This window comes from Pseudonaja textilis, chromosome 1, assembly GCF_049901715.1.
Source record: "Pseudonaja textilis isolate UNSWEBS1 chromosome 1, rPseTex1.2, whole genome shotgun sequence".
Classification (NCBI taxonomy): Eukaryota; Metazoa; Chordata; class Lepidosauria; order Squamata; family Elapidae; genus Pseudonaja; species Pseudonaja textilis.
The window spans coordinates 316,832,254-316,853,429 of record NC_141990.1 but is presented as its reverse complement, the minus strand read 5'-3'; the positions used below and the strand labels follow the sequence as shown (position 1 = coordinate 316,853,429).

Genomic DNA, 21,176 nt, shown 5'->3' with positions numbered 1-21,176 from the left:
AAAGTAGTAACTTTTACTCAAAACCTATGATAATTGAATAAGTTAACAACACCTATCTAAATCTTCTTTTCTGAGAGGGGATAAAATTCAACATGGACATATTCAAGTCCTTCTTTTGTGTAGAAAAATCAAAGGAGGAGAGGACCTTGGTCCTTTCATGGGCTGCAGCTTTGACAACTGAATAAGAGGACGGACAAGCGTATCGGCGAGTGCTGGAAAGAATGCATGGAAATATCTCTAGTTTATGGTTCCTCTGAGTTTGGCATTCTTCCCATTGAGTGTTATCTGTGGACGTCCTCCAGCCCTTATCTTGCCTGCTTTTTGTTGCTTTTTTCTTTCTTCTATTCAGAGCTTGGAAGCAAAATGAAGGAATAAAAGGGGCTTCACCCATTTTCTGTGTCTGTGTTTGTTTTGTATCCCACCCTGGGTCATCACACTAAGATACTGTGTCTGTCCTTGTCTTATTTGACTCAACAGGTGACTTGGTAGGTGAGACCCCTACCCTGGACCTTTCTTTATGTGGGGAGGTATCACAGGGGTCAGTGCTGTCCCTCTCCTATTCCACATCTACACAAGACCCCAGAGTAAGCTCATCAATTGTCAGGAGGTGAGAGAAATCAGAATTATTCCATTCAAGAACAGAGCTAATGTAACTCCATGTATAGCCTCTGTGTAATCTAAGAAAGTCTGACAAGATATTAAGTAAGACATTGTACGGATGTTATCTGTAAGGAAATAACAAGGTTATAAATGTCTTAGTACATTCTGGTCAGAAAGCTGGTTGTGGCAGGTCAAAGAAGATAGTTCGTGAGGTCGAGAAATCAGTTGTCATACTAAATTAATAATACTGACAATAGTTGGATGTAGCAACTGCTAAGGGGAAGGAGATTACTGGAAATGAATAACTACTGGGATGGAATGCTGGGAAGAGGAAGATTGTCCACCCAGAAATCAACCAATAAAAGTAAGGGACATTAATGGGCTGGAGTTTTGAAATCTTATTTAACCATCATGTATCCGAATGTAAAATGTCTCCTGTGTGTCTACCCACATGAGAGTAGGAGTCCAGCCTTGGCAAACATTTCAATAGAAAAAGATCTTATATTGTTCCTGTTGATTTCAACCTAAGAAGTTAATTTTTTCACATGAGATGGGGTATCCTTGATATGCTGATGATACTCAATTGTACAACTTTGCTTTTGGTAAATTAAGCAGCACTCTACATGTCCTGTCCTGCTGGACAGCAACTATTACTATTGGGCTGTCCTTGAAAAGTTATACATGTGTTTCTGGTGGGGCACATTATCGCTCTTCTTGCTAGTTGCATTGATTGGTCTCATCGCAGCAGAGTTGGGGACTCTCTTATTATTTTATAAAGGTTTTATGCAATGATTGCCTTCTTAATTTACAATTTACAAAATGGGGAGGTGATAAGCAACCGGGGAAAGCCAAGGGGAATCATCAAAAACATAAACAAGTGAAAGTTAGAATATTTTGGATATGTGGTCTTCCAATTAGGCTCCCTCGAGAGTGGACTGAATCCACAATCATCCGCGGTTTCAGTTTGTGCTCACCGCTGGAGGGCCACGATCTACCTGATTTGGGGCTGAAGCCACCCTGTAGAGGTGGTTGAGAAAGGAGAGAATGCCAGCTGAGGGACAATGAGGTTTGAAACTCAAAAAGGGGGGAAAGGGACTTAAAAACTGGAGAGGAAAAAGCAGAAAGGAGGATTACAGTAAGAAGCATTAAAGAGGGAGTGAGAAAAAGCGGGGAAAGAAGTTACAAAAAACAGAATGAGGAAATAAAGAAATAGGGGAAATGAACAAGAATTTAAGGGAATAGTTTGATTGATGGACATAGAGATAATGGCTGAAATTACAACTAAAATAGAGGAGTCTGCATGGTGATAAGGGATTGTAATAGATTTAGAAATGAATGAGAGAGTTACAAAATAAGCCTGAGGGAAGTATTTGAGGGGAAAATTAATGAAGAATATTTAAAATAGTAATAAGATATGAAATTGAATATGAAAGATTAATATTTATTTTTATTTTATTTTATTTATTTTGATTTGTCAATTGCTTACAAGATAATAAGTATAAGTATATACATAGTTATGAATACTATGAAATGGGTACATATAAGAAAAATAAAAGAAACAATAGGACAGGGATGGTAGGCACGTTGGTGCGCTTATGCACGCCCGCTACAGACCTCTTAGGAAAGGGGTGAGGTCAATAGTAGACAGCCTAAGGTTAAAGTTTTGGGGGATTAGGGAGAAACCACATAGTCAGGTAGAGTATTCCAGACATTGACCACTCTGTTGCTGAAGTCGTATTTTCTGCAATCAAGTTTGGTGTGGTTTACCTTTTGTTTGTATCTATTGTGTGCTCTTGTGTTTTTATGGTTGAAGCCAAAGTATTCATTGACAGGTAGGACATTGCAATGTATGATGTTATATACCATACTTAGATCAGACCAAAGATGGCGTAATTCAAGGTTTTCTAGGTCTAGAATTTCGAATCTGGTGGCATAAGGTATTCTGCAACGAGTAGAGGAGTGGAGAAGTCTTCTTGTAAAATATAACTGTGTTAATATCAGATACGTAATGCGGGTTCCAGACTGATGAGCTGTATTTAAGTATTGGTCTAGCAAATGTTTTGTACGCTCTAGTTAGCAGTGTTATGTTACCAGAGAAAAAGCTATGTAGGATTAGGTTAACAACTCTTAATGCCTTTTTGGCTATGAACTTACAGTGGGCTTTCACACTTAGATCATTAGAGGTAAATACTTCTGTCAGCTGGTGCTCCATTCAAAATCCAAGAAAGAAATAATTGGACTCCTTTAATCAGAGATAAGATATATTTTACTGGAAATCAAGTGGTAGCAACAAAAGAATTCTGAATCTGAGAAAATGGGTGCATAAATCACATATACAAAGTAATGGCAACATTCCCACCCCCAATAGTTCAATTGTCTCATCCAATTAAAAGTTGTATAGATCATTATGTGGGAATCTCCAGGTGGTGATGAGGCTTCTGTCCATTGACCTTGACATAGTTTGATAAAGGGTTGCAACTGCACATAGCGTAGGAGAGAAACCTAAGCAAGAATGTACCCACCCACCCCCAGCTTATACAGTTCTGGTTTGTAACATCTCCAGCTCACTTCCCATAATCATTCCCCCCTCCTCCCCCTGTTACTTATGACAGCCGAAAGAAGCAAAGCGAAGGGAGAGAAATCTTGAAGGCTGACATTCGGCCCTCCCAGAAAAGAGACATTAGTCCTAAATAAGATAAAAATAGAAGGTAATAGAAAATATACATGTAACAGCAGCATACTAATTTTTAGGGTTTATCAGGATATTTAATACGAAATGCCTTGATAAGTGTAGGAGCTCTTACATCCTTCTCATTCACCCACTCAGCCTGGGAAAGAGGAAAATGTTTCCAAGCAACCAAATACTGGAGTCGACCCCTTCGTTTTTGAGAATCCAAAATTTCTTTAACTTCAAAATGTTGTTCACCTTCAATTTGCAATGATACAGGGGGATCAACCTGAGTTGGTCTCAAATCAGAGGGTTTGTTCAGGTTTTAAAAAACTAACATGGAAAACAGGGTGGATCCGTCAAAGAGTTTTTGGTAATTTCAGTTGGACACCCCCAGGATTCACAATTTGCTCAATTGAGAAAGGTCCAACATACCTAGGTTCAAGCTTTTTTGACTTTTGTGTTGTCTGCAAATATCCAGTGGATAAAAAGACCCTGTCACCCACTTGACATGGTTTTTGTGGACTTCTCTTTTTATCTGCAAATTTTTTATGAGCTTGATGAGCATCATCTAATGCTTTACTGGTAATCGGCCAGGTAAGCTGGAGCTGTGTTATCCATTCATCTAATGACTGAATGTTAGGTTTCTACCGGGGAAGCTCAGGTATGGGTACAAAGCCTTGTCCTGAAGCTACTTTAAACGGAGTAAACCCAGTACTACTATGTACCGAATTATTATATGCCACCTCAGCGAATGGCAATTGGTCAGCCCAATTATCTTGCTGATAATTTATGTAACAGAATCACACACAAAAAACCAAAGGTACTTAGTGGGACCCATTAATAGAACGTCACTTAGAGACTCCATATGATACTTGAATTCATTTTCCATTTTTATGTGTCAGGACACATTTTTATATAATTTAAAAGAGATAAAGATAGAATAGAATAACAGAGTTGGAAGGGAGATTAGTGGTCTTCTAGTCCAACCCCCTGCCTAGGAAGGAAACCCTACACCACTTCAGACAAGTGGTTATCCAACATCTTCTTAAAAACTTGCAGTGTTGGAGCATTCACAACTTCTGGAGCTAAGTTGTTCCACTGCTTAATTGTTTTAAATCAAGCAATGAAAATTAAAATAATGCAACTGGCCACTACAGTACTAAGTGGGAAATGAGTTTGTCCTTTCTCCAAACAAAATAATGAAATGGAATGGAACAGAACAGAATAGAATAGTTGGAAGAGACCTTGGAGGTCTTCTAGTCCATCCCCTGCCTAGGCAGGAAACCCTACACCACTCCAGACAAATGGTTGTTCAACATCTTCTTAAAAACTTCCAGTGTTGGAGCACCCACAACTTCTGAAGACAAGTTGTGCCACTGATTAATTGTTCTCATTTTCAGGAAATTTCTTCTTAGTTCTAAGTTGTTCCTTTTCCTCAGTTATTTCCACCCATTGCTCCTTGTCGTACCCTCAGGTGCTTTGGAGAAGATATTTCCTAAATGCTGTATATGCCAAGAGGAGTTCTTTATATAGGAATTCCTTCCTAACTAACTAATTAATGCTTCATATAAGTGTAGCCACCCATTCAGTTTATTCTCTGGATGAGGTGGGTCTTTTGTCTCTTTCACTTCTTTGACTTCTGACATGTCATAACCAAGTAAAATATGGAACTGGTGGCTCTTCCTAAGAGGGGAAGAAGCTTAACCTTGCCACCCATAGTGAGTCCAACTGACTAGTAGGGCAGGAAACCACACAACGGTGGCCCCTAAAGTCACCATAATACTTTGTGCTTGAAAAAAGATTCTCCCTTTCTCCAGCTTGGTGTTGGCTTTGAGTTCTCTCAGGGAGACAGAAGAGTTTATCCTTCCTTCTTCTGGATTAATTCCAGTGAATTTCCCCAGTATGAGGGTTTAGTCTAGCTGCTCCCGTATTTCCAGTGGAACTGGGTTGGACTGGTGGCCTCTGATGATGACAATGGGGAATGTTTCATCTCATCTCTGGTGCCAATGCTCAAGGAGAAGGAGATCTGCCCCGCCTTCACTGAAATATTGAAATCAGATCATTTTCATGCAATGAAGGAATTTATTATTTTTTTACAAAGCTGCTGTAAAGCTGAAGTGATTATTCTGTTGGGTGATTCTCAAACCAATGCACATATACAGTCAGCTCTGCATTTTCACGTAACGTCCATAAAATCATTGCCTCAGAAACTTTGGATCCTAACTTCTCTATGGAAACACAACATGGTGGCAGCTAAAGACACATTCAAAGTTATAAAGCCCTTCCACGGGGCTTTGCAATTCAGGGGCCACACAGGAGATATCTCAGAATTCAGACATTTTCTCATGTCTTTGGACCCTTTGAGCCCAGAAGGGGACATCTTTCTCCCAGAATGGTGGGAAAAGATCTTTGACTGCAAGATCTACAAACAAGGAAAGATCTCTTAAAAGAAGAAAAACCAATGTACAGGAAAAGGGAATTTGCAGAATGTGCCAACTCACATTTTTGAAACAAGCATGACAGGTGAAAGTTACAATATCTACAATGCCATTAATGCTGTGGACCATGCATTACATGCAATGTTTGGATCAGGAGCCCAACCAGCCATGATGAGCCTTGGAAAGAAGATCTCAAATGTCCAGTCATGGCAGGTAACTTATATGACTCTATATCAGGAGTCTTCAAACTTGGCAATTTTAAGACTTATGGGCTTCAAATCCCAGGATTCTGGGAGTTGAAGTCCACAAGTCTTAAAGTTGCCAAGTTTGGAGACCTTTGCCCTATATTCAGTTCACAGATCCTTAGAAAGGACGTTTCCTGAATGTATTTCTTGAGTGATTAATATCTGAATGCTACCTTATCAGAACAGAGTAAGGAAAGAATTGCTACAAAAACCCACTAATGTGAATTAAGAATAATGCTTGGTTGAAATGGGGTGGTGGGGTGAAAAGGGAATAAACCAAACTGGTTGTCCATAAGACCCATGGAAGAAAGACCTCGTCCATAGCAGGTCCTGAAAGGACCTCAATGGCTGCCTGAGTTTCAAGGGGTGACCATTTCAGGGAAGAAATGTCAACCCAAACCAAGATGAGAATCTGGGTGTGTTTCCTTTTTTTTTTAATTAAAAAACAACAACAAATCCATCTTTCAATTATACAGTGTGTCGACTGGGTACATATGTATATCTTATGCAAATATATATATTTTGTACACATTTCTTACTCAAGTTACATTCATCTTACAACTTTTTCAACATTATATATCTTATCATTATAATGTTATCATTTAATCTCTTACTTTCCAGCCATGTATAAAATAAATCCCATATCATAGAATATTCCACTTCCTCTTGTTCTTGAATTGCCAGTATTAATCTACTCATTACTTCACATTCCAAATATTTTTATAATCACCTCTTCCTCTTTTGAAATCTTTTCATTTTTCCAATTTTGTGCAAATACAATTTTAGTTGCTGTTAATATGTGTATAATTAAATATGTTTTTTCTTTACTATAATTTTCAGGTAAAATCTGGGTGTGTTTCCGAACGGTGCTTCAACAGGTCAGTTGAAATCCTAGTGGGCATATAGTACAACCTCTGTTCATGAATGCTTCTGACCACAACCCAATCAGGTTCCAATCAAAAAATTCAATTTTTATTCCCGTGGCCATTTCCCCTTCTGCACCATTTTTTTTGTAAGTGCCAAATTTCCAAAATTAGGTTTGGGTCATGACTAAATTGGGTTGCGACCAAAGTTATGGAAAGAATTATGGTCATGACCAGAGGTTCTACTGTATTTGCAGAACCATCTCAGTTTCTCTCAGTAGATAGCATGTGAAAAGACACTCAATTCAATTCTTCTTAACCTTAATATATATTTCTGTGGCTTAGAATCCTTTGTGGTTCCACCCTGTTTGTTTAGTTTGACCTTTGTTGTACTGCTATTCTTCTGGTGTGAAAGCAATAGCTGTCAACCTCAGCATATAGAGTAGGATTCAAAGTTGTTCCAATAGGTTCTGGTCTGGAAATCATCAGATCTTTCCCTACCAAAGTCTAAATGTTGGACCACTCTAGATAGTGAAGTGAGGTAGATGCATTTGTCATTCACAAAACTGTGGGTCCAAATAAACACAATTAAGGAGAAAGAGCAAACTGAATATTATATGGTATGGGATTTATTCTATCAATGGTTTAATAATAAAAATGGAAGTTAGAAATAGGAAAACAAAATAAAGATGATGTGTTAAAAGAGACAAGATAATATGATTGCTAATATGTTGATTGCTAATATGTTAACCTACGTTAAAATTGTCTGATCACAATATAATTAATAGGTGGACATTACTGTGTTAAATATTGCAGAATTAATATGTAATGAAGGATGTTGTAACTTTGAGGATGTTGTAACTTTGATTTGTTTAACAAATATGTTCTTTCAATGATATCTTCAGGAGAGATATTTGTTGTATTTGCGTTGCTTATGATATTATGAACTTTGGTGATATTATCTGATTTGTTGGTGTTTTCAAAACCAAATAAGATGGCATTTGGACGTTTCTGATCACATTTCATGATGTCTCTGATGAGTAAGGGGATATCATATATGGAATTATTTGATGGGATAGTAATTATTTGTGGTTGTGGTCTGGTGGTTATTTTTGGTTGTAGTTGTGGTTGTAGTTGAGGTAGTGGTTGTGGTAGTGGTTGTTGGGTTGGGATTTGATTTTGAGCTGATAAGTAGTCGCTTATCAGTGCTGTATTTTTTTTTTCAAGAGAAATCAGGCTTTCTGGTATAATTGTTTCAAAATGTGTTGCTAAGCGTTTTCCTATTGAGTGCATGAGTGATTCTATGCTATCAACTCTGTCAGGCAGGGTACTTGATTTGTTTAGCTTAGGAAAACATGATGGACATAGACAAGGGAAAGTATCTGATGCTTTTAGGAGATCAGCTAGGTCTTTGTTTAAGTTTAAGCAGGAAAGGTGGGCTTGATTGTCACATAGGTAGTATTTGATGTTATTTTTGCTTTCATTGATGGTTTTAAGACATCGGAAGAATGTACAGGAGTCTGGGAAGTCATTGATAGAGATATTATTTTTTGTTGTTGTTTGATAATGAAGGATTTGGAGTTCTGGAGTTTCTGGCTGGCATGGTCAATGACAATAGTACATTAAGCAATAACAATAGCTAATGAATATATCAAAAGTAAGGTTACTTATTACTAAAATCAATCAATCAACTTATTACTAAGAATCAATCAATGAATCAATAGACTATATAATCAAAGATACAGTATTAAATTTCTATCACTTCAATGAATCAGTAAATTAGTGGTCATTTAACAATTAATTATATTATTATTATTATTATTATTATTATTATTATTATTATTATTATTATTATTATTATTATTATTGTGGCCATGGAGATCTTCTCCATCTTAGCCTCTGGGACTAGTCTTCTGGCTTGCATCTTTCTCCACAAAAGTTATATTATCCTACTGAGGCCTGATCTGAATCAGAGAGAAAATATAATGAGACATAAAAATGTCTGATCTATGTGGAAAGTAGTAACTTTTACTTTAAAACTTTTATTATATTGAACAAGTTAACAAAACCAATCTAAATTCCTTTTTCTGGGAGGGGGATAAAATTCAACATGGAAACACACAATTCTTTTTTTGTGTGTAGGAAAAAATCAAAGGTACATATTTTGGATTGAAGAGAGCATCCTGGGCAGCAGCACATGTGAAAAGAATCTCTCTCTCTTCATGAATCACAAGCTGAACATGAGCCAAGATGAGCAACTTGTTGCTGATATTCTTTTTCTGATGCAAATGAAAAACCCACAGAGTGTGTTCTAAATCAACAGGCATGAAGTGTGAAAAATAAGAGGGAATCATGGTTCCTCCATATTCTACATTGGTTAGACCACATCTGAATATTGCATACAACCTCTGAGAAAGACCAGAACGTAGTGGCAGAGTGTAAGATTCAGGCAGGGACAGCATGCACTGAATGGTACCAACAGGTAGCTGATGTTCTGTACAGGAACATATGCAAAGTGTATGGATTGGACCTTCCCAAGCCCAGTTGTGATATTTCACACAAAGTTGTGGAGAACAACAGGGCTAAGATCCTTTGAGACTTCCAAATCAAGGCAGACATGCAGGTCCTTACCAATGAACTAGACAAAGAGGTCGTAGAGAAGAAGACAGAGGTAGGGATAGATGCAGCCATGTCAAATTACAGCAACGTCAGAAAGAAGGAGGATGGGAAGCTGGAGAAATTCAAAGGCCTAAAGGAGGAAGTGGAGAAGATATGGAAAGGCAAAAGGGGTCCTAGTGATAGTGGTTTATTGGGCTGTGGACTCTTAAACTGGTAGAACGGCTCCAGCAGATCCCAGGAATAATAGCAGATGCCCAGAAGAGTGCAGTGCAAAGAACTGCTAAGATAACTATGTCTGTCCTTGTCTTGCTTGATTCAGTGGTGACTGGGGAGGAGAGACCCCACCCTGGATCTTCTTTATGTGAGGTATCACAGGGTTCAGTGCTGTCCCCTCTCCTATTCCACATGTACATGAGACCCAGAGTAAGCTGATCCAATGTCATGAAGTGAAGTATCCTTGATATGATGATGATACTCGATTGTACATCTTTTGTTCAGGTACACCTGACTGCCACCATACACCATTAGCACCCATTCTATCTGAACATAGTATGACACAGGCCAAACTCCATCTTCTGCACAAGTGTTCACTTTCAGGTAGATCAAAATCTCCATTCTCAAGTCTATCTGTTCTGTGGATTAGCCACAAGAGACACAAACATGTTTTTTCCCACCTGTTGTGTAAATGACATATATTGCTCAGTGGGTAGGACAATTGCTTTTCCCTGAAATCATCAGAAGAACAGTAATTCTTAATGTCTCCCCTGGGGATTTCAACCCACAAAAATCTTCCAAGGTAAAACTTGCTTTGAAAAATATGCCCTGCTGGAGGACCTCACCTGGTCTTCCAGAGAGCTAACTCTGAGCTTTGGTGTGACTCAGCTGCCCTTTGTGTCAAAGCCAAAACACAGGTAAGAGGAGGCATGATTGATACAATGCTTGTTTATGGTTGATTAGTCTTGTGACTTCATTATTAAAATAAATAATGAGATACAACACATAGTCTACTTTCAGAATAGGCCAGATAGGAACAAATAAAGAGATAAAATACAAATGTGTTAATGCAAAAGGACTTCAGATAAATTTGCCTTGAGGCCATCCAGCTGGCAAGGCAGCCATAACTGTGTAACCTTGCTGAGCTCCCTGCAATTCGGCTTCCCACAAACCTTGACTTCTGATCTTGCAGGGAAAGTGACAAGAATGATTGGGCTGCCTCTCCTGCTGCTGCTGCTGCTCTTCTGGCTCCTGCCTCCAATGACTGCTAACAATCCATGGAAATATTACATGTCTGGTGATCTGGTTATTGGTGGGAATTTGCCCCTGGCAGCTATCACCCTCTCCAGTATAGAATATTTTCAAAATGAACCACCATCACTTCATAATTATAGAGTCTCATAAGATTCACCTGAATGGAAAAATATAGATGATTGTTTTCTTTCTTTTGGATTGAGAAACTCCTTTTAGAAATACTTTTCTAGTGATGTTTGCAAAGATCTGTTGAAAGGCTGGCAAATGCCTTTCTTCCAAGGGTTCTTTTTTCCTGCTGGGAGGGCTCCAGTACAAGGACACAGACAACTACTTGGAAGCAGGTTCCTTTAATTTTCAGGAAGGCAAGAGATAGCAAGAAGTGTGCGTTCCTGGGGCTAGCCAGCTTTGTGTAATAAACTCCTGATTTTTATACCTTTTCTCCTTTTGTGTGTGAGTGCTTAATGTTTTAAATCCTGTCAGGGGGTTGTCTTCATTTCCGTCAGAGGGTAAACTCTGTGGGGTGGTTTGATTGGATTATTAGTTTCATTTCTTATATTTGTTTAGTGGCAAACTCCTGTCTGCTATGTGTCTTTTGTCTATTTGTTTTGCTGATTTGACATGGCCTTTTGTTTGTAAGGGATTTCTTTTTCTTGTTTCCCTAGCTTTCTTAATTACTTGGCTTTTGTCTAGGGGGCTTCTTTCAATACCTTTTATTAAATCTCTTTTCCTATGCAAGTTTGTTTTATGGCTGGTCTGGTGTTCCCTTTGGGCTTTTCCTGCTTGGGTGTCATCACTGTCCTCATGAAGTTCCCTTTCCACAGATCCTTGTATACAACTTTGTATAGATCAGATTTCCGTCCTTTCCTCAATAAATAGCCAAATTCATGAAATAGGCTAGAATTCCCATTCTTTGCAGAAGTCTTCCTCTGCATGATTATACACCATATGAAAGTGGAGAGGGAAAACACCTTGGAGACTTTGCTGGCCTGGTAAAGAGGTTCATTTATGTTTATTTGGAGATAAAAGCATGGTCTAAAACTCCCCAGCAAGCTCAGTCCTTTTCCAATGTGGGGGACTGAAAAAAATCCCTGAGTTTGAGAATCAAAATTTCTCATGAATTCACTCCATCTGTGCTGTGACCCCCACTGGAGTCTTTGGGTTATCAAAGGTGACCAGACCTGAAGAAGCTGCTCCAAGAGAGACTCAAATTGATTAGGGTGGAAGAGAAGCAATTGGGGAGGATTCCAGTCATGGAAGCAAACTGAAGAAGGGAGGTTTTATTTTGAAAGGGCAACTGGGATGATTTTTTTTGGAGGAAAAAACAAGATATATCACAAATTGGGAATGATCAACCAGGCTGAAAGTTTGCCTACTAGTAAAGAAGGAAAAGAAAAAGAACTAAAACACATCAAGGAATCCCCCAGAACTTCTGGCTATCCTAGCTGGGCCTTCATCAAATCCAAAAAATGACCCAGCATGACCTCCTCTGCTACAGACAAGTGAGAGAGTAACAACCAAGAATACACCAAGGCAGAAACTCAAGGATAAAAACAAAATGAGCAACACGGTATATGCAAGACAATGCAGTGAGCCATGTGCAGATCTGTTCATCGGGGAAACAAAAGAGCCACTTCAACAGCACATGGCACAACATAGGAGATCTAAGCCATCAGGACCAGGTTCAGTGGCCCATCTGCATTTGAAAGATAAGGGTCACTCTTTTCAGGACAGCAAGGTCTACCTTTTGGATAGAGAGGACCATTGGTTTGAAAGAGGGGTCAAAGAGACCATCTATGTTAGAACTGACCAACCCATCCTCAACAGAGGGGGAGGGATAAGACAATGTCTATCCCCCAATTTGTGATGCAGTCCATTTGGCTGTTCCAAGAAAATTCGACACTGCTGACTCAGGTGACCCTGAGCTCACAAGTAAACCCCCAAGTACCCACCATGGCCCCCACATAGCATTAAAACCAGTTGACTTCAAAGAAAACACAACCTTTCCATTCTCCCTCCCAACAACTAATCTCAACTGTCAGTAGCTGTCCTTCCATCTCCATATGCATACATCCAGTTCAATTGATGAAACGTCCAAGGTGAAACATTTTGTTTTTTTCTCAAAAATCAGTCCAGTTGCCTTTCTAAAATAAAAGCCACTTTTGATGCAACTATGAGCTGGACTATTGAAAATCTTCATGGACATATGAAGAAGGAAGGGATGGTAGAATCGTATAAAATTGTCTATGATATGGAGATAGGGCCTTTCTCCTCTCTCACTAATCCTAATAATGAAACTTGGGACTTGATGTTGAAAACTAACCCCCAAAATATGACAAGGCAAAGTCCACCTGCAGGCAGGATTTCCTTGCAAGGTCCCCCTCTGTTTTTTCTCACTATAGGTTTATACCCAAAAACTTCCAACAGTTCCTGGCCTTAATGTTTGCAGTTAAAGAAGTCAACAAGGATCTGTTTCTCCTCCCCAACATCACCCTTGGCTTCAACATCCAAAACAATTACCAAAAGGAGTGGCGGATTTCTTGGATCAGCCTCTCCCTGCTCTCCACACCAGGCCGAATGGTTCCAGGTTATAAATGTTACATGAAGGACCCTCTACTCTCTGTCATTGGATGTGATGAGCCCAAATCCTCAAGGCTGATGGCTTCCATCTTCAGCATCTTCAAGATCCCACAGGTAAGCACTGGATACAATATGGAACACACAAAGAACAGAAACACACAGAGAAGCTAAGGAGGAAAGCAAAGATGTTGCGAGCGGACACACATCAGAATTATTTGATTTTGACCATTCATTCTTCAATTGAGTTGATTTCTGTATATTTTATGTGAAGATACATTTTTATATAACTACAAGGAAATATTGATATAATTCTGAAAGAGGAATTACTTCCTGACATTCCTAGAAGTTTATCATCTTTCTGCACCTGTCAATGGAGTTTATTCTCTGTCTGGATGTTTTGTTCCTTTGACTTATGATCTATCACAGCCAGGCAAAATAGATAACTGATGTCTCTTCCTTAGAAGGGAGGAAGATGAAGCTTTCCACTCACAATGAGTAAATCTGACTTGTGGGACAAGAAATCACACAATGGGGGCCCTTAATGTCACCATTAAAGTGTACTTTGTGTCAGGGTTCTGACCAATTCCATCATAAAATTAGCAGTCTCAAGCCATTTAGAAAGAAAAATCCACTGGTTTATTAGGAGCGCCATGTTGGCTCTACCTATGGGAAGCCAGCTCTCACTTCACTCAGTTTGCACCTTGGCTGTGACCTCTTTCCCCTCCCCCCAAAATGTGTTACCAGTCACATTATCCAACAAAGCAATTTTGCGGGTCGTATAAGTCACTCCCTCCAGCCATCGTGGGTCTCCATGGAGATGGCCTTGACTTTGGCTGGCAAGGCTGTGTCCTGTTTTGACTGAGGGGTGAATTCCTTGGTGCAGCTGTGAGGCCCATCCCCCGACCTATGGAAACTTGGGAGCAGGTCAGGGAAGCTTTTCAAGTAAACGCTTTGTCTCTAAAAGAGGATTTTCATTTTCTGCAGCTTGGTGTTGGCTTTGAGTTTTCTCAGGGAGAGAGAAGAGTTTATCCTTCCTTCTTCCGGACCAATCCCAAGGAATTTGCTCTTTATATGGGTTTAGTCCAGCTGCTCCTGTATTTCCAGTGGAACTGGGTTGGGCTGGTGGCCCCTGAAAATGATGATGGAGAACTTTTCACCTCATCTCTGGTGCCAATGCTCAAGGAGAAGGAGATCTGCCTGGCCTTCACTCAAGTGATAACATTTGATCTTCTTACTGCTTCAGATTCTAAAGTAAACCATATTTTCAACACTTGGTCTAAAGGGGAAGTGATTATTCTGTTTGGAGACTCTAATACTATTGTAAATGTACAAGCAGTTGTGTATTTTTATGGCATACTTAGAAAACCATCATTTCTGAAAGTTTGGATCTTTACATCCAATTGGAAACTTACTGTGCTGAAATCTCAATATCTATTGAAAATGATAAAGCCCTTCCATGGGGCTTTGATTTTAAGGCACCATACTGGGGATGTCTCACAATTCAGCCGTTTGCTCCTGTCTTTAGACCCTTTGAACCCACAAGAAGATGTCTTTCTCCCACTATGGTGAGAACGGGTCTTTGATTGCAACATCCACAAGCCTGGAAAGACCCCTCCAAAGGGGAAAAAACCATGTACAGGAAAGGAGAATGTACAGAATCTGCCATCCTACTGGTTTGAAACAAGCATGACTGGAGAAAGCTACTATATCTATAATGCCATTTATGCTCTGGCACATGCATTACATGCAATGCATGGATCCAAAGGGCGACCAGCCATGCTGAGACTTGGAGAGAGGATCTCAAATGTCCAGTCCTGGCAGGTAATCTCTGGGTGTCAGATCTGCCACCTCACTTCTTCTTTTGTCTTACTTCAGTGCCAGCCTGCAATAGATGCTGGAGTGGAGGGAAGCTTTTTGGGAAGGGGAATGGAGCACCTCTGATGTACTTTGAGCCAGCTGGAGAAAACATCTTAAGGACAACAGGCCAGAGAGAAAAGTGCAGCTGTATTCCAAGAACTGCCAAAAACTTCTCTTTTGATTATGATTGGGCATGAGGGGCCAATGGGAGGACAGGCCTGGGAAAAAGGGGGGGGGGCTTATGAGGCAATTGACACGGGATCCTCAAACTTAGCTTTGCCTTACTGTACTTCCTTTGACTTTGGCAAAACTATACCATGTCCTCAAAAATGAAGTCAATGGACTCTTTCTGCCTTCTGAGTTGATGTGGTGGTTATCCGACAGCAGGTGCAGATGGCTGAGGAGATCGAGGACTCGGATGAGGGTCCAGGACCATTAGGGAGTGGGCTTCTGCCTTCAGAGATTGTGGGGGCGGGCAGCAGCAATGAGGAGCTTCTGAGGAGCCTGTTCCAAGTGCATCCGTGAACACAGGGTTGCTTGTGGGAAAGAGCAGCTACAACAGCACAGGTGACTCGGGAGTAAGGCTGCAAAGTAATGGCCCCTCCTTCAAAAAGATAAAAGGCAGCTGTGCAGAGAACATTCTTTGTAGGAAGCAAAGACATTTTGAAACTCAGCCTTGTGGACATTACAGTTGGTATTTAAGACTTGTACTGAAAACTATTTCTTATCTGTTGTTTTTTGGCAGCCTTGTAAAAATTTGGCAAGGCTCTTTCTTGTCGGAGCTGATTAGTTGGAAGCAGCCTTTTATCTGTGAAAAAATAGAATTCTTAGCTGAACCAGTAAAAGCTTGTGCTGCTGCCATTGTCTTGTGTTTGCTCTCTTGGAACTAGGTTGGGTCAGAACAGTTCAAGTCAAGACAGATCTTATTCAGGCCACAGATCTTTAGAGAGGAAGCTCCCCATGTCAATTTCCTGAGTTAAATATCTTTATGGCATGATATTCCTGCATCAAATCTGCATAAAACCAGTGTCAGGGTTCCAGAGATTGCTCTAATTAAATCATGAGCCTGAGCCAAGCTTCAAAAGGATCCAAAAGATTTATTGGGAGCAACATGTTGGCATTGACTCATAGGAAGCCCATTTTGCCAGGGATGGGATTCAAATTTTAAACAACTGGTTCTGTGGGCATAGCTTAGGTGCTTTTAATATATCCAAAAGTCTTTATTATCCCTTTGACATTTTATTTTCCTATCAAATGCCTATTGATTTCAAAGTGGATTTTTGTCAATTTCTTACTTAAATCTCTTAGCTGTCAGTATAAGGAAGGGAAGCAAAAAAAAGGAAAAAAACCTTTCCCTTCCCTCTCTCCTTCGCTGCGTCAAAGTCTTCTTTGGGAACAATGTTATTTTTTATAGTTCAAATTCCAGGGTACCTTATGTTGTTCCTTTTTCAGTTTAACTCGGTCAGCCAAAACTTTCTTTTCTTATCTCCCTCATGCACATTCTTTTCCGGTCGAGTTCTTCTTTGAGGTGGCCATTTCTGACCACCGCTGCAACCACCTTTTGGAAAGGGAGTAATGGCCAGCTGAGGAGGAGATATGCAGCTCTCCTCGACCCTGCTGGTGGTCTCCCCCCTCTTCACCACCTCTACAGGATGGCTTAGCTCAAAATCCAGCCGGCTCAGGGCGCTCCAGTGGCAAGCACAGATTGAAACCACGCACGATCATGGATTTCAGTTCTTGCCGAAGAAGCTCAAACTGGAAGTTCATGTTTACTTACATTGTTATATGTTTATGAATTAAAATATCATTTTCTCCTCTTTTCTGAAATGCATAAATATAATAAGTTCATCTTTTTTTCTGCAGGCGTCCCTCCCATTATTTCTGGAGATAATTCCTCCAAGGTGCATCTTAATGACTAAGTAGTGAGCCTTGATTATTTCTTTGGGTCCTGCATTTTGGTCCCAAAACAATTTCTAAATGAGTTACCAGTTGCCCTTTCATTCCAGGTTCTATTTTTTTCTAGTCAGGAAGGCAGCATAACCACCTTTCCTTGCCAGCCTTTACTTTTAAGGATTGAGAATTCTGGCCCATTTTCCAGGGTTTAACTCCCCTTTACCCAACACTTCACCCTATAGCGTCCTCTCCCTTCCAGCCTTATTCTTGTGTTATAACCAGGCAATTTACCATTTGGCTGATTTGTTTCTCCATCACACATTCCTTGGGAGGAAAGAATTTCTTGTGGCCAGATGTCTATAACTGGTCTGCATCTTAGGAAGGCTCATAAGGCTGCAAGGCTCAGCTCCACTTTGCTCAGCCGTGGCAGCTTCAGAGCCCCCTTGCTCACTCCACCAAATACCCCTCCTTCTTTTCATTCTCCACCTCAATGTCCTTCCACTCTTATACCCATCCCCTGTGCCCCTCAGTGCTTCCTCACTGTGGAGTTTGTTTTTCATGGTTTTGTAAGTTGCAAGAACTCGGTACCTGATGAATTAGTAAGATTAGGGGTGACATGATGGCTGTCTTCCAACATCTTAGGGGCTGTCACAGAGAATAAGGGGTTGACTTCTAATCCAAAGCACTTTAGGGCAGGACAAGAAGTAAGAGATGAAAGATTAAGAGAGAATTGAAGAAACGTTTTCTGACATTCTTAATTAGAAACAAAGAAACTGTCAATTCTGAAGCTGTTCTGTCTGAGGCCATTTTGAGACTTTTATGCTGACACACCGAAGGAGAGCGACAGGGAATGGAGAATGGAGATAATTGGGGTGTTGTAACTGAAACAAAATACTTTCTCTTGGGAACCAAGGACATTCCTGCAGGTGCTCGGAAGGAGGGGACAGGAGTTACCCAGCAACTGGACAGTAACATGATTGGACCATGTGACTAATTGTTTTGGGAAAGTGAAAAAAAATTACTTTTAATTAGGTTGAAACATCAGGAATAATCAGAGTCAGTTTTCACCAGCCTGTGCCAATATGATATATCCAAAAAAATTGTTCTTTGAGGAAATTGCCTCCCTTGGAGTTTTGTTTGCTGTGGATGTGTTACTTGGAAACCTGACAGAAACATAGAAAATGGACAGCAGAAAAAAACGTAATGGTCCATCAAGTCTGCCCTTTGAGTTTATCTTTTTTATTTCTCTTTAATTTATTTTTTATTATTCTTTACAAATTATTTTTATTTCATTTTAATTTGTTGTTGGATGATGGATATGTGTTTATCTCAAGCATGTTTAAACTCAGATACTGATGATTGACCCACAACCTACACTGGGAGTTGGTTCCAAGCTTCCTCTACTATTTCATGCTCCTCATTCTTGCTTAAGATTGAAAATAATGCTTTCTAAAACCCTATTCATACCCTTCATCTATTCAAAGGTTTTAATCATGTCATTGTCCCCCTTTCCCTTCTGTCCACCAGTTGTCCATATTCAGGAAAATCTCCTAAGATGGTGACCAGCTCAAAATGAGAGCAGCCATTATGTCTCATTTGGGGCTTTCAACCAATGTCTCCAATTTCTGAAGATCTCTTTTCTTTCAGCTTCTTCCCTATTTGTGGAATGTCCAGTTCAACAACAGTGCTGGTGATGAAATCTCCTTCTCAGAAAATGGACTGGGATCTGCTGGTTATGATCTTCTGAACTGGGTTTTCCTCCCCAATTTATCATTTGTCCCTGTGAAAGTAGGACAAATAGATCCTGGGGCTCCCCCAGGCCAGGGTTTCACCATCAACTCCAATGCAATTGTCTGGTCAAGAAAGGTGAGCTGGAAGGTCAAATAAATTCAGCAGAAGACTCATTCTCTCCTGGGGATTCAAAACTCCCTCCTTACTGGAAAACAGGTCAATGAATCAGAAATTTGGCGAACATCTGTTTAAAAAAACATGGTTTGCAAGTAAAATATTTGACATTCTGCCTGAAATCCAGGATGCATTTAGAGCAGCCAACACGTGTTTCCATAGGCGATTCCCATTCAATCAGATTCCCATGACTGGTTTTTTTTAGGAAAGCTGTAGTTCAATTCCCAAGTCTTCTTTTATGTGCCAAGTCCCAGTTCCAATCTCTAGAATCTATCGGTGGTGTGGAGTGTCAGTGGCTTTAATCCCCCTATAGCATTTCCTGGGTTCCAAGAGACCCTTTGTAAACATGTTGACAATGGAAACAAAAATGTACAAATGAATGCATGAAACATATTAATTGCTTAGGCCACCTATAGCATTTCTCTTTCCTCTTCTAGAAGGTGCCCTTTGCCAGGTGTGGCATCAAGAGGTGCCAGGCAGGAGAGAGGAAGAGAGTTCCAGAAGGCAAGGAAGTTTGCTGCTACCAATGTGCCCCTTGTCCAGAAGGGACTATTTCTAATCAGACAGGTAGAGCACACTTTCAGTGTAGATCTTCCAAGATGAAGGAAACCATTCATTAGAAACAACTATGAAGTTTTTTTAATGGATTTGACATTTTTCAAAATATTCATCCTTTGCAGAAGAATCTTGGAGTTGATGGATCTAAATTATCCTCCTAGCCACCATTCCTGCTCCACAGCAATTTAATGCAGGACAGTTTCAGGGAAGAATTCATGGGTTCCCTTTCTAGATTTTCTAGTCCTTCTCTTGCAACCCATCAAGAAAACCAGCACAGTGGGAGAAAGACATCTTCTTGTGGGTTCAAAGGGTCTAAACACAGGAGAAAACGGCTGAATTCTGAGACATCCCCAGTGTGGTGCCAAAAATTCAAAGCCCCATGGAAGGGCTTTATAACCTTCAATAGATGTTGAGATTTCAGCACATTAAATTTCCAATTGGATGTAAAGATCCAAACTTTCAGAAATGATGCTTTTCTAAATATGCCATAAGCATACACAACTGCCTGTACATTTACAATAGTATTAGAGTCTCCAAACAGAATAATCACTTCCCCTTTAGACCAAGTGTTGAAAATATGGTTTACTTTTGAATCTGAATAAGTATAAAAATCAGATTTCATCACTTCAGCAAAAGCCAGGCAGATCTCCTTCTCCTTGAGCATTTTCACCAGAGATGAGGTGAAAAGTTCTCCATCATCATTTTCAGGGGCCACCAGCCCAACCCAGTTCCACTGGAAATACAGGAGCAGCTGGACTAAACCCACATACTGAGCAAATTCCTTGGGATTGATCCGGAAGAAGGAAGGATAAACTCTTCTCTCTCCCTGAGTGAACTCAAAGCCAACACCAAGCTGGAGAAAATGAAGATCCTCTTTTAGAGACAAAGTGTTGACTTGCAAAGCTTCCCTGACCTGCTCCCGAGTTTCCATAGGCCGGGGGATGGGCCTCGCAGCTGCACCAAGGAATTCACTCCTCAGTCAAAACAGGACACAGCCTTGCCAGCCAAAGTCAAGGCCATCTCCATGGAAACCCACAATGGCTGGAGGGAGTGACTTATACGACCCGCAAAATTGCTTCGTTGGATAATGTGACTGGTAACACACTTTGGGGGGGTGGAAGAGGGTCAGAGCCAAGGTGCAGGTTGAGTGAAGTGATAGCTGGCTTCCCATAGGTAGAGCCAACATGGCACTCCTAATAAACCACTTGATTTTTCTTTCTAAATGGCTTGAGACTGCGAATTTTAAGATGGAATTGGTCAGAACCCTGACACAATGTACACTTTAATGGTGACTTTAAGGGCCCCCATTGTGTGATTTCTTGCCCCACCAGTCAGATTTACTCATTGTGCGTGGAAAGCTTTATCTTCCTCCCTTCTAAGGAAGAGACATCGGTTACCTATTTTGCCTGGCTGTGATAGATCATAAGTCAAAGGAACAAAACATCCACGCAGAGAATAAACCCCACTGAAAGGTGCAGAAAGATGATGAACTTCTAGGAATGTCAGGAAGTAATTCCTCTTTCAGAATTATATCAATATTGCTTTGTGGTTATATGAAAATGTATTTTCACATAAAAGATACAGAAATCAACTCAACTATAGGACGATGGTCAACATCAAATAATTCTGATGTGTGTCCGCTGGTAACACCTTTGCTTTCAAAAGAGCTTCTGTGTGTGTTTTTGTTCTTTGTGTGTTCCAT

The 21,176-nt window shown here is 40.2% G+C and overlaps 1 protein-coding gene across 1 annotated transcript in view; it reads left to right on the top strand.

Annotated features, from left to right (window-relative positions):
• Positions 1-9,506: 9,506 nt before the first annotated feature.
• LOC148128354 (vomeronasal type-2 receptor 26-like) overlaps positions 9,507-21,176 on the top strand; it is a 37,659-nt gene continuing 25,989 nt past the window's right edge. Inside the window, exons 1-6 of the mRNA XM_087920095.1 lie at positions 9,507-9,597; positions 10,233-10,347; positions 13,084-13,375; positions 14,366-14,512; positions 18,659-18,877; positions 19,354-19,483. Coding sequence (XP_087776221.1) covers positions 9,507-9,597; positions 10,233-10,347; positions 13,084-13,375; positions 14,366-14,512; positions 18,659-18,877; positions 19,354-19,483 — 994 coding nt within the window. The remainder of the gene's footprint in view (positions 9,598-10,232; positions 10,348-13,083; positions 13,376-14,365; positions 14,513-18,658; positions 18,878-19,353; positions 19,484-21,176) is intronic.